This window comes from Nematostella vectensis, chromosome 13 (genome assembly GCF_932526225.1).
Source record: "Nematostella vectensis chromosome 13, jaNemVect1.1, whole genome shotgun sequence".
Classification (NCBI taxonomy): domain Eukaryota; kingdom Metazoa; phylum Cnidaria; class Anthozoa; order Actiniaria; family Edwardsiidae; genus Nematostella; species Nematostella vectensis.
In genome coordinates, this window is record NC_064046.1 from 5,826,631 (window position 1) to 5,844,836 (window position 18,206).

Genomic DNA, 18,206 nt, shown 5'->3' on the forward strand with positions numbered 1-18,206 from the left:
GTAGCCTGAAACATTACGGGAGAACAAGGTCTGAATATATAAATATTTAATTTCGATATGTAGGGGTGCAATGATACCACGGATTTCAAGTCTATTTCTACAATACTATCCTTGAATTTTATGATTTTTGAAGAAAAAAATCCTGGTGATCCGCAAGTCATCAATAGAGTGGATTTTAATTGTTACAAATACAGTTGTAGATCGTGTTCGTGTTATTATTTTTTTTGCTTGATTGATGTAAAGGAATATACTATAACTATATAGCTATTTAAAAAACAAAATAATATATTTTAACTGGTCTATCACTCTATTTAGAGTAATGTGTTGATTTCAAAACAAAACCTAATTGCAATTGATAGTTTGGAAGTTTCAATGTCACTCTTTTGTTTATGCTCATGGAGGTAACACAGTCTAGTGCTTTTATTGATAGCTGAGTCACATCCTCCTGTTATCTTTTGTTGAACTAGACAATTATCACAGTATTCTCGGCAGTTCTGCACATTGACAGCATTTTCTTCAAAGTATGCCAAAAAATATATGTCTACAGCTTGTTTCCAAGCAGTATTTGACAGTGTCATCAAGCTGCCATCTTTTTAGCTGTTTCTGTTCTTCCCTTTCCAACTAAGCAATCGAGTTCATAATTTTGGTTCTGTCCTCAAAGCGATTATAAAGGGTGCATACTGCTGGATCACCATCTCTGCCAGCTCGTCCCGCCTCCTCGTAGTAGTGCTCAACACACTCTGGCATAATGTGAGGAACGACAAACCGGACATTTTTTTGGTCAATACCCAGGCCAAATGCCTTTGTTGCACACATAACATGGGCTCCTTCACTCATCCAAGCAGTTGTGTTACTTTTCAATTTCCTCAAGGGCACTCCCTTCTCTTTAAGCAGGAATGCCAAATTGTTACTCCATTTAGAAGTAATGCAGGAATAGCATAACATATTGTCTTTCCAGCTCCTGTGGGCCATTATTTAACACATTGAAAGAAACAGCATTACTATCAATTACCCATGCGTTGTGGGTTGAATTCAGTTAAACGTTAATTGAGTAATTTTGTGAACATAAAATTTAAAGCCTTGGCCATGTTCCTCAATAATCCTCTTGTGTTTTATCAAGTGTGCTCTATGCACTAACAAGTTTTTCAATTGATAGTATGGACCTGGCTTTGATGTTTGCATCTATTCTGTGAGCCGTCTAGCTACACAACAAAGCATACATACTTACCAAAGATACCACAGTTTACGGATGATCGATCCAACGATCCGACGATCGAGTGACACAGGAGTCCCTCCAATAACTCTTAAATGCTTTGCAAGCATTCACGAGTTAAAAATGGCATTTTCTACAAGGTATTTCAATTGACGCCTTCTAGCCACAGAAATTTTCCTTCCAGGTTTTGTTGTTGTTGTTTGTCTGTAAAAAGCATGCATTCTTTTTTATGTTTTAGGTCGAATTAGTCCTATCGTCGAGTTTCAGCAATTTTGGGGAGCTGTAGAGGCATCAACCCTTGTTTGCCAATCTCAGTACTGCCAGTACCCATGGCAGTGTTTTTACTGCAGATTCAATTGCAAACAAGGGTTGGGTTCCTGATCGCCCTCAATTGGGCATCAACAGAAAACAGTTTGCCATGGTAAGGCATAAGATTACCTGAAAAAAAAAAGCTTTCCATCACATCAGTTATTTACAATTGCATATCTCCGTCCTTTTCACTGTACTGCTGTCACCTCTCTTGATTACCTTGATTAGAATGCACGTTTTTCATTCGCCTCCTCTAACATCCAAAGAACTTGGGGAAACAAATGTGTATCGCATCATCATATCAAACTTTTATCATCAACGGGAAGATATAAAAATGAATACTGGTTTTGATGATAAATAATGAGTTTGCATTTTAGAAAGAGGACTTGTTTTGGGGTGGGTCCACCTCAGATTCTGACAGGACTTCTGGCTTCTGGGGTGGTATGTATGTTTTTTTCTCAAGGACTGGGGTTTAAACATGGTTATTCCATCCATTCAATCTACTATGCATCAGAGAAGTAGATCTCCACATCTGGGAGTAAATGGTGATTACTAGTCCATCTTTGGTCAATCAAACTCTGACAAAATCGTTTGGATTTATTCAAGAGGTATTCAGCTACATGTAAATGGTGTCTAGAAGAGGGGTGGTGGCGGTTCCCGTAACACAATGTGCAGTATTTGGGTATTATTGTGACGTGTACCGTATATTGGTATTGTTATAAATAAATAAATAATTAGGAGCTCGTCAAATAAGATTGCAGACTTATCTGTCTCTTTATTACTGGTAATTTGTAATTTGTTTAATTTTTATAGATATATTTTATGTTATATAATATATAGATACACATGCATGTATGTATTTTTATAGGCCCATTTGCACCGTTAATGAGGTTTCATGAGTGTGTTGTAGTGGCTTTACCTGTGGCAGTTGGTGAGCCTTTTGCCGATGCACAAGTTCATTGTATCATTGATATGGCTGACGGTAAGTTATTACATTTGTGTGTCCAGGTAAAAAACGGTCCCTTTAACACTCATCATTTACTACTCAGTACAGCACTGAATAGAAGATCATAAAAAAAGTATAACTACCTTCGATGTTTCAGTATAGGCATCCAATCTAGATACCAATACTTAGATGTTAAAAAAATTGGGTAACATAAGACAAATCTGATCAGGAGCTGCAAAAAATATTTGTTTATTTATTTACTAATATTTTCCCAGGTAAATCCCTTCAGCAAAGCTGATATAAATAGGTGACATGGATAACAAAATTATAAGGGAAAAGAAAAATGTATCCCCTTCCATTGACATTTGGGGCTAAACATGATTTTTTTTTTCAGTGTCAGGAAAGGATTATTGCTGCCGGGGAGGAGGCTGAAGCTGCACTTTTACGAAGAAGAGAGAACATGTAAACCAGTTAATTAAACATTCGGCAGATTACTGCGAGTCGATGCTTTTTTATATAATCTCCCCAAAGGAGCTGTCAGTGACTTTAAACTCTAAATTAAAATAATTGGGCATCCCTTCGAATAGATGCTTCAATTAATGTGTTAGGCTGCCTTTTATGCTGAAGTATCTAAATTTTCTGAGTTGTGAATTGTAGGACCCTTTCGCATTGTCTTTCTTTTATTCTCATAAGTGTGTTTTATAATTTGATAACTCTTTTATTTTAATTACAGAGACCGAAGAAATGTTCGAGAGGAGCAGGGTAGGGAATACCTAGAAAGTCTCAGAATCGACCAATTAAACGTGGGAAATATTTAAAAAGAATATCGAACAATATTCAATGTAGAACCGTCCGGTATGTTAACATTGGGATATACACATAGTCATCATTTCTGTTTATTTATTATAAATAATTTTTATTTTGCTTTTTTACAGGATAGGGAAAGACAACGTTTGTTAGAAATTGAAGAGGTACGTGACATTTAATAGCTTGGAACAATTTTTAACAGTTTTACTAAACATTCATATATTTTTTTAAATGTCGTTTTTATGTGTACAAAAAAAACATTGCATTATTGCAGAGACAGAAAAAATAGACGTGACCAGCAAGACAGAGAGTACAAAGAAGGGTTAAGAAGAGATCAAGAGAGGGTAAGCAGTTCATGGACAAGCATCCTCGGGGACCCTGGACGTCACGGAGATCGACACACAAGGAGCTCTTTTTTCTCGCGCGCTCCTATTTGAAAAGAATGACATCTAAAATTATATGCGAATGTTGTCTTATTCTCTTATCCAAGAAAAATATATTACGAAATTGTGCATCAAGCAAGTCAGTTCGCCGAGCGGTTTTTACGGCATGACGTCATAGGAGAAGCTCCCTGGCAGCATTTGTAGAAGGTCGATGCATTTTAACTCGATTTGTTTTCGGCACCAACATTAGACCAAGAATATGTCAGGATTAAACGTTAAAATTGAAACTATTTATGATTTTTGTCTACATTTTAGGACCTACAACACCTCGTCGGTGCTGAAGGCGAAGGCAACATTAGAGTCCGTCTCCGTGGAAGGGACACAACCTTCCAAAGACGTTTCACTGCTTCCGATACAAACGAGGTGATTACAACAATTACACCAAGTTCAATCGCATTCTTAGACTTATTAATTTATATAGATTCCACAGTTAGTTATGGATTCAAAATTTCAATTATGAATTAAATATTTTGGACACAAGTTATCAGAATCAATAAACCAAATCATTGCACATGTATTATTTTTCAAATTGAAAAAAGATGTCTCCACAGCATTCTGTCTCCACTGTACCGATATAGGGAGAGTATTGTTCAACCACAAACTAATTGGAATTGTTTTATCTGTAGCTCTTGTATCAAGTGGCCATTGCCAACCTGCGCGAGAGGAATATCACCATCCGAAATGCCAGTGGAAGAATCATTGAAAGAAATGACGATCCTATTGACGTTGTAGACGCAACGACACTAATGGTCTTTCATGACTTGGGTATACAAGGAGCAAGAATGGATGAGATAAAAGGGATAAATGGAATCATTTTATCAAATTTCCAACTTTGTTTACCATGGTCGCGCGAGGTAAAAAAAAGTTGCCCTCTGCTGTGGACTAGTTGTACATCCCCTCCTCTCCTGATTTCGAGCACCTGAATTCTTTTGTAGGGGGTTACACCACAGATGGGCCCCCCAGATGACATTCGTTTTGACCTTCCCCCTAAGAACCTGTCTAGGCTAAAAATAGATTCTTATTACCAGTTTATGTTTGTATTCTTAATACCGCAAAAATCTCAAAACACTAAAATTTACCGATTTCATTAACAGGGCGGACACTACCAGGCCACCTTTTCCGACCTTTGGTTGGTAGTGTTGTGCCCAACCCTTGCTGGAGACCCAGAAGTAAGGGCCACTATTGACTTAAGCAATGGTAAGTCTAGTAAATTTAAAAAACATTCTTGAATTCAGAATATCTATTAAACCCTGTCGATTTTCTGAGCTCGATGGATAACGTGGATATCGTAGAACGGTCACGAAGTGAAAGTAGTGAGGGTTGGCTTAAATATATAACTCATGTACATTTTTAATTATTTTACTTGTTTTTTTTTTTTTTTACAGTTACCCAGGATCGCATACAAGCTGCTGTAGCAGAGGCTGAGGCGAGACTGGCCCTTACAACCGAATCAATGTGAGTTTTGTTGATTGTCTTGAATCACCATCACCATCCGAAATGCCAGTGGAAGAATCATTGAAAGAAATGACGATCCTATTGACGTTGTAGACGTCCTCACTGTAACTTCAAAACCATCTCGTTTGTGTTGCCTGCCGATCAAATTGTACCAGCGAGTGCGACGCCAAGCAGGAGTCGAAGGAAACTTAAAGAAATGCAAGCCAGTTTCCGGGTCATAAAATGAATTTGAGCAGCCTTTAACTGCACACTGCTTTCCTTTTCTTTTTAAAGTTGGAGAAACTTCGTTTGAATCATCCATATAATTATCTAGAAGGCCCAAAATCGACTTTTGAAGAGTTCTTAGCGAAACGTGAAACACAGCTAGAAATCAAGATGGCGTCTGTGTTTTCGAGACAACTCTCTTCTCGTTTTCGTGTTCGCGTCCAAGATGGCGGCGGGGACTGTGAATAGGACTATTGCATTATGCTTGTAAAACAATAACTTCAATTACAAAATGGGTCAGCTCAGTCTACCACCTGTGGGGAGTTTTGACGTATGGCAAATCCTCGCCGTTATGACGTATCATGCTCACGTGTTACAATCAGACCAGTTTGTTGTCGTTGTCACTCTTGAACTTTCAAGGAAGCGAAACAGACTTACTGTCTCTTTCGACAACGTTTTTTCAAGAAGTTTTCAAGAACTATTCAAGGATTTCTCAAGAATTTGATTCCAAGAATAATCAGGAACAAGATTGGATTGTGGGAAGATTGTGCCGGTTGAAGTTAACTTACAAATCTGAATTTGACGTTGAGTTCATCTTAACGGTAAACAACAAATCTTTACCAGGCTCAACGTACAATCAAGGGACAATCAAAAGAATCCTTAGGAAATGCTTTCCAATCATTTATATAAACATTCTGAACACAATCCAAACGACAAATCACGTTAAAAGATCCTTGACAAAAAATAACCGTTAGAGAAAACCGTTTCACCTTTGCGAAATTTTCCATAGTCGGGTTGTAGGTTTTTCTTTTTTAATTTGTCATAGAAACATACAAAAGAAGCCATTGGCAATGGTTATTGAGAACTCTTGACTACGATCTAGCAGAGGTAACTGTCGTCATGCATGGCATCGGCGGCTTAACAGTGCAGAGGTTGAAACGCAAAATCAAAACCAACGGCTTCGAAAAAATGAAAGCCGACATCGTTATTCTAAAAGTAGGAACGAACGACATTGGGACCAAGCGGCCGGAGACAATTGGGTCAGAAATTGAGAATTTGACCCGCGAACTTAGGGAAACGTACAATGTTAAAGTTGTTGGTGTCTGTTTGATAATCCCAAGAGCCGATAACATTCATTTTAGGCGCCAAGCAGACATCGTTAATAAATATTTACAGGTAGTGATCAATGATCTCTCGTTTGCTTTTTGTTTAAATCCCCCTCAAAAGGTTTGCTGAAGGATGGTGTCCACCTAAACACCAGGGGACAATATATGCTGTATCGTAGTTACAGAGGTGCTGTAATCAAAGCAATGCAATTACTATGATACCATCCAAAAGTTGCAAGCAAAAACTGTGCAAATGTCATCAAACAAGTGTATATTATTGCAATGAGAGCTTTATATCATTAATTTCAATTTTTTTCATACATAATAATGATCAGTTTTTATAAAATTTATCATATGGGTCTCAAACCCATTTCATAAACATGTAAAAAAAAATCCGGCAAGTTTGATAGAGAAGATTATTAACAAAATATTGTGGTTCAACCCATTAAAATTATAATCTTTTTGTATAAAATGTGTATAAATTATTTGTCGGTGTCCTGCATCTGATATGACATAAATAATTATTCTTTAAAGTAGGCACCAGTTGTTATAGTGACAAATGGTTTATTATCTGTCACTGTTTTGTCATTATGTCATTTAATTGTTGAACAAACAAATTTTAGTGACAGCATGACTTGTTACTGTCACAATGTTACAAACAAATGTTTATGGTTTATGTCGTAGGTATATCAAAACCAACACATTTGATTAGGTTAACTCAAGAGACTAGGGACCGATGAAGTGAAGGAAAATTTTAATAGGAAGATGCATGAATGCTTCCCAGGAGTTAGGAAGTTCTCCTTTCAGCAGTTTGTAGAGGGTGCTGAACCAGAAAGTTGAAGTCATGTCTAAAATACAGTCTGTAGCCTGAAACATTACGGGAGAACAAGGTCTGAATATATAAATATTTAATTTCGATATGTAGGGGTGCAATGATACCACGGATTTCAAGTCTATTTTTACAATACTATCCTTGAATTTCATGATTTTTGAAGAAAAAAATCCTGGTGATCCGCAAGTCATCAATAGAGTGGATTTTAATTGTTACAAATACAGTTGTAGATCGTGTTCGTGTTATTATTTTTTTTTGCTTGATTGATGTAAAGGAATATACTATAACTATATAGCTATTTAAAAAACAAAATAATATATTTTAACTGGTCTATCACTCTATTTAGAGTAATGTGTTGATTTCAAAACAAAACCTAATTGCAATTGATAGTTTGGAAGTTTCAATGTCACTCTTTTGTTTATGCTCATGGAGGTAACACAGTCTAGTGCTTTTATTGATAGCTGAGTCACATCCTCCTGTTATCTTTTGTTGAACTAGACAATTATCACAGTATTCTCGGCAGTTCTGCACATTGACAGCATTTTCTCCAAAGTATGCCAAAAAACATATGTCTACAGCTTGTTTCCAAGCAGTATTTGACAGTGTCATCAAGCTGCCATCTTTTTAGCTGTTTCTGTTCTTCCCTTTCCAACTAAGCAATCGAGTTCATAATTTTGGTTCTGTCCTCAAAGCGATTATAAAGGGTGCATACTGCTGGATCACCATCTCGTCCCGCCTCCTCGTAGTAGTGCTCAACACACTCTGGCATAATGTGAGGAACGACAAACCGGACATTTTTTTGGTCAATATCCAGGCCAAATGCCTTTGTTGCACACATAACATGGGCTCCTTCACTCATCCAAGCAGTTGTGTTACTTTTCAATTTCCTCAAGGGCACTCCCTTCTCTTTAAGCAGGAATGCCAAATTGTTACTCCATTTAGAAGTAATGCAGGAATAGCATAACATATTGTCTTTCCAGCTCCTGTGGGCCATTATTTAACACATTGAAAGAAACAGCATTACTATCAATTACCCATGCGTTGTGGGTTGAATTCAGTTAAACGTTAATTGAGTAATTTTGTGAACATAAAATTTAAAGCCTTGGCCATGTTCCTCAATAATCCTCTTGTGTTTTATCAAGTGTGCTCTATGCACTAACAAGTTTTTCAATTGATAGTATGGACCTGGCTTTGATGTTTGCATCTATTCTGTGAGCCGTCTAGCTACACAACAAAGCATACATACTTACCAAAGATACCACAGTTTACGGATGATCGATCCAACGATCCGACGATCGAGTGACACAGGAGTCCCTCCAATAACTCTTAAATGCTTTGCAAGCATTCACGAGTTAAAAATGGCATTTTCTACAAGGTATTTCAATTGACGCCTTCTAGCCACAGAAATTTTCCTTCCAGGTTTTGTTGTTGTTTGTCTGTAAAAAGCATGCATTCTTTTTTATGTTTTAGGTCGAATTAGTCCTATCGTCGAGTTTCAGCAATTTTGGGGAGCTGTAGAGGCATCAACCCTTGTTTGCCAATCTCAGTGTGTTATATAATATATAGATACACATGCATGTATGTATTTTTATAGGCCCATTTGCACCGTTAATGAGGTTTCATGAGTGTGTTGTAGTGGCTTTACCTGTGGCAGTTGGTGAGCCTTTTACCGATGCACAAGTTCATTGTATCATTGATATGGCTGACGGTAAGTTATTACATTTGTGTGTCCAGGAAAAAAAACGGTCCCTTTAACACTCATCATTTACTACTCAGTACAGCACTGAATAGAAGATCATAAAAAAAGTATAACTACCTTCGATGTTTCAGTATAGGCATCCAATCTAGATACCAATACTTAGAGGTTTTAAAAATTGGGTAACATAAGACAAATCTGATCAGGAGCTGCAAAAAATATTTGTTTATTTATTTACTAATACTTTCCCAGGTAAATCCCTTCAGCAAAGCTGATATAAATAGGTGACATGGATAACAAAATTATAAGGGAAAAGAAAAATGTATCCCCTTCCATTGACATTTGGGGCTAAACATGATTTTTTTTTCAGTGACAGGAAAGGATTATTGCTGCCGGGGAGGAGGCTGAAGCTGCACTTTTACGAAGAAGAGAGAACATGTAAACCAGTTAATTAAACATTCGGCAGATTACTGCGAGTCGATGCTTTTTTATATAATCTCCCCAAAGGAGCTGTCAGTGACTTTAAACTCTAAATTAAAATAATTGGGCATCCCTTCGAATAGATGCTTCAATTAATGTGTTAGGCTGCCTTTTATGCTGAAGTATCTAAATTTTCTGCGTTGTGAATTGTAGGACCCTTTCGCATTGTCTTTCTTTTATTCTCATAAGTGTGTTTTATAATTTGATAACTCTTTCATTTTAATTACAGAGACCGAAGAAATGTTCGAGAGGAGCAGGGTAGGGAATACCTAGAAAGTCTCAGAATCGACCAATTAAACGTGGGAAATATTTAAAAAGAATATCGAACAATATTCAATGTAGAACCGTCCGGTATGTTAACATTGGGATATACACATAGTCATCATTTCTGTTTATTTATTATAAATAATTTTTATTTTGCTTTTTTACAGGATAGGGAAAGACAACGTTTGTTAGAAATTGAAGAGGTACGTGACATTTAATAGCTTGGAACAATTTTTAACAGTTTTACTAAACATTCATATATTTTTTTAAATGTCGTTTTTATGTGTACAAAAAAAACATTGCATTATTGCAGAGACAGAAAAAATAGACGTGACCAGCAAGACAGAGAGTACGAAGAAGGGTTAAGAAGAGATCAAGAGAGGGTAAGCAGTTCATGGACAAGCATCCTCGGGGACCCTGGACGTCACGGAGATCGACACACAGGGAGCTCTTTTTTCTCGCGCGCTCCTATTTGAAAAGAATGACATCTAAAATTATATGCGAATGTTGTCTTATTCTCTTATCCAAGAAAAATATATTACGAAATTGTGCATCAAGCAAGTCAGTTCGCCGAGCGGTTTTTACGGCATGACGTCATAGGAGAAGCTCCCTGGCAGCATTTGTAGAAGGTCGATGCATTTTAACTCGATTTGTTTTCGGCACCAACATTAGACCAAGAATATGTCAGGATTAAACGTTAAAATTGAAACTATTTATGATTTTTGTCTACATTTTAGGACCTACAACACCTCGTCGGTGCTGAAGGCGAAGGCAACATTAGAGTCCGTCTCCGTGGAAGGGACACAACCTTCCAAAGACGTTTCACTGCTTCCGATACAAACGAGGTGATTACAACAATTACACCAAGTTCAATCGCATTCTTAGACTTATTAATTTATATAGATTCCACAGTTAGTTATGGATTCAAAATTTCAATTATGAATTAAATATTTTGGACACGAGTTATCAGAATCAATAAACCAAATCATTGCACATGTATTATTTTTCAAATTGAAAAAAGATGTCTCCACAGCATTCTGTCTCCACTGTACCGATATAGGGAGAGTATTGTTCAACCACAAACTAATTGGAATTGTTTTATCTGTAGCTCTTGTATCAAGTGGCCATTGCCAACCTGCGCGAGAGGAATATCACTATCCGAAATGCCAGTGGAAGAATCATTGAAAGAAATGACGATCCTATTGACGTTGTAGACGCAACGACACTAATGGTCTTTCATGACTTGGGTATACTAGGAGCAAGAATGGATGAGAAAAAAGGAATAAATGGAATCATTTTATCAAATATCCAACTTTGTTTACCATGGTCGCGCGAGGTAAAAAAAAGTTGCCCTTTGCTGTGGACTAGTTGTACATCCCCTCCTCTCCTGATTTCGAGCACCTGAATTCTTTTGTAGGGGGTTACACCACAGATGGGCCCCCCAGATGACATTCGTTTTGACCTTCCCCCTAAGAACCTGTCTAGGCTAAAAATAGGTTCTTATTACCAGTTTATGTTTGTATTCTTAATACCGCAAAAATCTCAAAACACTAAAATTTACCATTTCATTAACAGGGCGGACACTACCAGGCCACCTTTTCCGACCTTTGGTTGGTAGTGTTGTGCCCAACCCTTGCTGGAGACCCAGAAGTAAGGGCCACTATTGACTTAAGCAATGGTAAGTCTAGTAAATTTAAAAAACATTCTTGAATTCAGAATATCTATTAAACCCTGTCGATTTTCTGAGCTCGATGGATAACGTGGATATCGTAGAACGGTCACGAAGTGAAAGTAGTGAGGGTTGGCTTAAATATATAACTCATGTACATTTTTAATTATTTTACTTGTTTTTTTTTACAGTTACCCAGGATCGCATACAAGCTGCTGTAGCAGAGGCTGAGGCGAGACTGGCCCTTACAACCGAATCAATGTGAGTTTTGTTGATTGTCTTGAATCATGCATCCATCTTCATAAGCAGTGTCATAGTAAAATCAATCAGACATCTCAGAAACTCCATTGGACAATTTACTTCTCAGAAGTTCTAGAGCAAAGCCAGTTCCATCCTCCTTAATCAAAACTCAAAAATCAAAACTCAGTCCTGACGATCCAACATACTCCTCGTTCCCGACAGAATATACTGTCTTCAGGAAAGAGAGGCGCGATATAGGGGGAGGTGGAGTATTTATTGCGGTCAAATCTGGTATTTCAGCCTTTGAACGCCAAGACCTTACAACCAATTCAGAGGACGAATCGCTGTGGGTGTCAATACAGCTTGCTAAAACCAAAACATTGCACATCTGCTCCTTTTATAGGCCGCCCGACTCTCCTTCCATTCGCCTTGATTACCTGTCTGAGTCTCTTTTCAAGCTATTTCATTCAAACAAGAAATCACATCCCAACATAGTAGTCAGCGGTGATTTTAATTGTGGAGACATAAACTGGAAATGCGATCTTCCTGAAGTTACTTCCCACGCCACCGCGTCACTAATGCACAAGCTATTGGACATGATCAGAGACCACGCCCTTACGCAGTATGTTACTGTTCCCACCAGACCAGCGTCCCTTAAGACCCTGGACCTTGTTCTATCCTCTGTCCCCTCCCTGGTCTCACACGTCCAGGTTAAGGCGGGCATGAGTGACCATGACATTGTTCTCTTTGACATCAACGTCAAGCCTAGAAAGTCCACCCGCCCTCCCCATAAAGTGTATTTGTACCATAAAGCTGATATGGAAGCTCTCCGCGAGGACATCTTAAGTCAGGCTACAGAGTTTCTTGACCAGTGCACCCACAATAACCTCGAGGTAAACTGGTCCTCCTTCAAGAATATCCTTATCGACGCAATTGACAGGCACGTCCCCTGGAAGATGACCCGTGCAAGACCTTCTCTTCCGTGGATCTCACGCTCGATTAAGCGTCAAATGCGTAAGAGAGACCGTCTTTTCAAAAAGGCAAAGCGCAGCTGTGACAAACTTTCTGCTGCTTGGGTGCATTATCGTCATCAAAGAAATAAGGTGGTAAACCTAGTTAAAGCATCCCATAGAAACTATCTGGATTCAGTTATTGGCGGGAGTCTACACGAAAATCCAAAGAGGTTTTGGAGCTACGTGAAACAGGCAAGGTGTGAAAACATAGGCATACCAACGCTGCGCTCCGGAGATTCCTTGTACATCTCCGATAGTGACAAGGCCGAAGTACTGAACACTTTCTTCCAGAGTGTTTTTACCCAAGATAATGGTATCCTTCCTAACAGTACCCCCTCTGTTAGCAACATCGAAGACATCAGTGATATGGAATTTTTCCAGCCTGGTGTGGAGAAACTACTAGCACAACTTGATTCATCTAAGTCACCTGGACCTGATGGCATCTCACCACGCTGTCTAAAAGAGTTATCGAAGGAGGTCTCTGGGATGTTAACAGCCATTTTCCAGCAGAGCTACAACATCGGTGCTCTACCCAATGACTGGTTAACAGCAATGGTTGTACCCGTCTACAAGAAGTCAAACAAGGCCGACCCCGCGAACTATCGCCCAATCTCTTTGACTTGTCTTTGTTGCAAGACAATGGAACACATTGTCCTGAGCCACCTGAACAAACATCTTTCTAGATTCAATATCTTGTCCAATGCCCAGCATGGTTTTCGACAAGGTTTGTCATGTGAGACACAATTAGTCTTAACTTTCCATGATTGGGCTACCGTATTAAACCAACACGGTCAAGTCGATGCCTTACTGCTTGACTTTAGTAAGGCTTTTGACAAAGTTTCCTATCCAAAACTTATCCACAAACTGAGCCGCTATGGTATAAAAGGGAATACTCTGACTTGGATATCAGCTTTTCTACACAACCGTTCACAATTTGTAACTGTGAATGGCTCACACTCTGCCACGTGCCGCGTCACCTCCGGGGTCCCGCAGGGTTCCGTATTAGGCCCTACCCTCTTCCTACTGTTCATTAATGACATTGCTGAGTCATCAAACTCCAGGCTTCGCCTTTTTGCCGACGACACAGTGGTGTATCGTGAAATAAACACGGAACAAGACCATCATGCACTACAGGCTGACTTGAACAACTTGATAAATTGGGCATCAGATTGGCAGATGAGCTACAATGTAACAAAATGTCATCTCCTCCGTGTTACAAACAAGCGCAAGCCATCTGAATGTACGTACTACGCAGAGTCCGCTGCCTTATCACAGGTACCCCAGTGCGACTATCTCGGGATTAAATGCAATGAATCGCTCCGCTGGGGGGATCATTGCACTAAGATCACCTCTAAAGCCAGCAAGACACTTGGGCTACTTAGACGCACCCTGAGACCGTGCTCGAAAGAGGTAAAGGAGAGAGCATACCTTGCAATGGTGAGACCATCGCTTGAATATGCGTCTTCTGCCTGGAGCCCTTATACCGACTCCGACGTGAACCGTCTTGAGCAAGTGCAAAAAAACGCTGCTCGGTTTGTCTGCAGTGATTACCGGATAACCACAAGCACCTCCCAGTTAGTTAAAACTCTAGGCTGGGACACACTTGAAGACAGGAGGCTAAGCAACCAGTCCACACTACTTTACAAGTTCCATAACAATCTCATCCACTGCCAACCTCCAGACGATTTGAGACGCACCAAGAACATTCGTAGCTCTAGAAGACACTCCCGGACGTACCATCAGTTACAGGCCAATATATTGGCCTTTAACTACTCGTTCTTTCCAAGAACCATTCGCACCTGGAACCTTCTACCTGCAGAGGTAGTGAACGCTGCTGACCTGCCTTCATTTAAGTCGGCATTGGCACCTGCGATAAGTGAGCTTAAGGTGCCCAGTCACCTTCGCAGACTGTAACATCAGTGCTGACTGTCCCTCCCGAAATTAGTGAAACCTATTAGGGAGTAAATAGTTCTAAGTTCTAAGTTCTTAAACTTACATAAACATATTTTGTAATCTTTATTTGGGAGAAGTCGGAAATGTAATAAGGTGTTCACAAAGTGTAGCAATTAAGAAGTCCATCAAAAAGAGCAAAAATAAATCAAATGTCCAGTAGTTGCAAATTTTTTTATTCGACGGCTGTTCAAGTCATAGCTGTTCTCCGACTAATAGCTTGGAACAATTTTTAACAGTTTTACTAAACATTCATATATTTTTTCAAATGTCGTTTTTATGTTTACAAAAAAAAACATTGCATTATTGCAGAGACAGACAAAATAGACGTGACCAGCAAGACAGAGAGTACGAAGAAGGGTTAAGAAGGGATCAAGAGAGGGTAAGCAGTTCATGGACAAGCATCCTCGAGGACCCTGGACGTCACGGAGATCGACACACAGGGAGCTCTTTTTTCTCGCGCGCTCCTATTTGCAAAGAATGACATCTAAAATTACATGCGAATGTTGTCTTATTCTCTTATCCAAGAAAAATATATTACGAAATTGTGCATCAAGCAAGTCAGTTCGCCGAGCGGTTTTTACAGCATGACGTCATAGGAGAAGCTCCCTGGCAGCATTTGTAGAAGGTCGATGCATTTTAACTCGATTTGTTTTCGGCACCAACATCAGACCAAGAATATGTAAGGATTAAACCTTAAATTTGAAACTATTTATGATTTCTGTCTACATTTTAGGACCTACAACACCTCGTCGGTGCTGAAGGCGAAGGCAACATTAGAGTCCGTCTCCATGGAAGGGACACAACCTTCCAAAGACGTTTCACTGCTTCCGATACAAACGAGGTGATTACAACAATTACACCAAGTTCAATCGCATTCTTAGACTTATTAATTTATATAGATTCCACAGTTAGTTATGGATTCAAAATTTCAATTATGAATTAAATATTTTGGACACGAGTTATCAGAATCAATAAACCAAATCATTGCACATGTATTATTTTTCAAATTGAAAAAAGATGTCTCCACAGCATTCTGTCTCCACTGTACCGATATAGGGAGAGTATTGTTCAACCACAAACTAATTGGAATTGTTTTATCTGTAGCTCTTGTATCAAGTGGCCATTGCCAACCTGCGCGAGAGGAATATCACCATCCGAAATGCCAGTGGAAGAATCATTGAAAGAAATGACGATCCTATTGACGTTGTAGACCCAACGACACTAATGGTCTTTCATGACTTGGGTATACTAGGAGCAAGAATGGATGAGATAAAAGGAATAAATGGAATCATTTTATCAAATATCCAACTTTGTTTACCATGGTCGCGCGAGGTAAAAAAAGTTGCCCTCTGCTGTGGACTAGTTGTACATCCCCTCCTCTCCTGATTTCGAGCACCTGAATTCTTTTGTAGGGGTTACACCACAGATGGGCCCCCCAGATGACATTCGTTTTGACCTTCCCCCTAAGAACCTGTCTAGGCTAAAAATAGGTTCTTATTACCAGTTTATGTTTGTATTTTTAATACCGCAAAAATCTCAAAATACTAAAATTTACCGATTTCATTAACAGGGCGGACACTACCAGGCCACCTTTTCCGACCTTTGTTTGGTAGTGTTGTGCCCAACCCTTGCTGGAGACCCAGAAGTAAGGGCCACTATTGACTTAAGCAATGGTAAGTCTAGTACATTTAAAAAACATTCTTGAATTCAGAATATCTATTAAACCCTGTCGATTTTCTGAGCTCGATGGATAACGTGGATATCGTAGAACGGTCACGAAGTGAAAGTAGTGAGGGTTGGCTTAAATATATAACTCATGTACATTTTTAATTATTTTACTTGTTTTTTTTTTTTTTTTTTTTTTTTTACAGTTACCCAGGATCGCATACAAGCTGCTGTAGCAGAGGCTGAGGCGAGACTGGCCCTTACAACCGAATCAATGTGAGTTTTGTTGATTGTCTTGAATCACCATCACCATCCGAAATGCCAGTGGAAGAATCATTGAAAGAAATGACGATCCTATTGACGTTGTAGACGTCCTCACTGTAACTTCAAAACCATCTCGTTTGTGTTGCCTGCCGATCAAATTGTACCAGCGAGTGCGACGCCAAGCAGGAGTCGAAGGAAACTTAAAGAAATGCAAGCCAGTTTCCGGGTCATAAAATGAATTTGAGCAGCCTTTAACTGCACACTGCTTTCCTTTTCTTTTTAAAGTTGGAGAAACTTCGTTTGAATCATCCATATAATTATCTAGAAGGCCCAAAATCGACTTTTGAAGAGTTCTTAGCGAAACGTGCAACACAGCTAGAAATCAAGATGGCGTCTGTGTTTTCGAGACAACTCTCGCCTCGTTTTCGTGTTCGCGTACAAGATGGCGGCGGGGACTGTAAATAGGACTATTGCATTATGCTTGTAAAACAATAACTTCAATTACAAAATGGGTCAGCTCAGTCTACCACCTGTGGGGAGTTTTGACGTATGGCGAATCCTCGCCGTTATGACGTATCATGCTCACGTGTTACAATCAGATCAGTTTGTTGTCGTTGTCACTCTTGAACTTTCAAGGAAGCGAAACAGACTTACTGTCTCTTTCGACAACGTTTTTTCAAGAAGTTTTCAAGAACAATTAAAGGATTTCTCAAGAATTTGATTCCAAGAATAATCAGGAACAAGATTGGATTGTGGGAAGATTGTGCCGGTTGAAGTTAACTTACAAATCTGAATTTGACGTTGAGTTCATCTTAACGGTAAACAACAAATCTTTACCAGGCTCAACGTACAATCAAGGGACAATCAAAATAATCCTTAGGAAATGCTTTCCAATCATTTATTTAAACATTCTGAACACAATCCAAACGACAAATCACGTTAAAAGATCCTTGACAAAAAATAACCGTTAGAGAAAACCGTTTCACCTTTGCGAAATTTTCCATAGTCGGGTTGTAGGTTTTTCTTTTTTAATTTGTCATAGAAACATACAAAAGAAGCCATTGGCAATGGTTATTGAGAACTCTTGACTACGATCTAGCAGAGGTAACTGTCGTCACGCATGGCATCGGCGGCTTAACAGTGCAGAGGTTGAAACGCAAAATCAAAACCAACGGCTTCGAAAAAATGAAAGCCGACATCGTTATTCTAAAAGTAGGAACGAACGACATTGGGACCAAGCGGCCGGAGACAATTGGGTCAGAAATTGAGAATTTGACCCGCGAACTTAGGGAAACGTACAATGTTAAAGTTGTTGGTGTCTGTTTGATAATCCCAAGAGCCGATAACATTCATTTTAGGCGCCAAGCAGACATCGTTAATAAATATTTACAGGTAGTGATCAATGATCTCTCGTTTGCTTTTTGTTTAAATCCCCCTCAAAAGGTTTGCTGAAGGATGGTGTCCACCTAAACACCAGGGGACAATATATGCTGTATCGTAGTTACAGAGGTGCTGTAATCAAAGCAATGCAATTACTATGATACGATCCAAAAGTTGCAAGCAAAAACTGTGCAAATGTCATCAAACAAGTGTATATTATTGCAATGAGAGCTTTATATCATTAATTTCAATTTTTTTCATACATAA

General features: G+C 39.0%; 1 protein-coding gene and 3 long non-coding RNA genes across 5 annotated transcripts; all 4 read left to right on the forward strand.

Annotated features, from left to right (window-relative positions):
* Window positions 1-1,915: 1,915 nt before the first annotated feature.
* LOC125558930 lies at window positions 1,916-9,623 on the forward strand. The gene is made up of 3 exons (XR_007306172.1): window positions 1,916-1,963; window positions 8,970-9,023; window positions 9,382-9,623. It is a non-coding gene; the product is annotated as an uncharacterized LOC125558930 (long non-coding RNA).
* LOC116603376 lies at window positions 2,866-5,212 on the forward strand. 2 transcript variants are annotated; one of them, XR_007306168.1, is made up of 8 exons: window positions 2,866-2,930; window positions 3,202-3,230; window positions 3,404-3,439; window positions 3,550-3,619; window positions 3,974-4,081; window positions 4,345-4,483; window positions 4,813-4,915; window positions 5,104-5,212. It is a non-coding gene; the product is annotated as an uncharacterized LOC116603376 (long non-coding RNA). The 2 variants fall into 2 exon arrangements; XR_007306167.1 differs by having other exon boundaries at window positions 2,872-3,230.
* Window positions 9,624-9,784: 161 nt separating the features above from the next.
* LOC125559098 lies at window positions 9,785-15,111 on the forward strand. The gene is made up of 6 exons (XM_048721050.1): window positions 9,785-10,138; window positions 10,493-10,600; window positions 10,864-11,091; window positions 11,331-11,433; window positions 11,616-11,685; window positions 14,940-15,111. The coding sequence occupies exons 1-6, from the start codon at window positions 10,037-10,039 to the stop codon at window positions 15,109-15,111; spliced, it is 783 nt and encodes a 260-aa protein (XP_048577007.1). The 5' UTR covers window positions 9,785-10,036.
* A 1,046-nt stretch (window positions 15,112-16,157) lies between these two features.
* Window positions 16,158-16,610, forward strand: LOC125558928. The gene is made up of 2 exons (XR_007306166.1): window positions 16,158-16,303; window positions 16,502-16,610. It is a non-coding gene; the product is annotated as an uncharacterized LOC125558928 (long non-coding RNA).
* The last annotated feature ends 1,596 nt before the right edge of the window (window positions 16,611-18,206 follow it).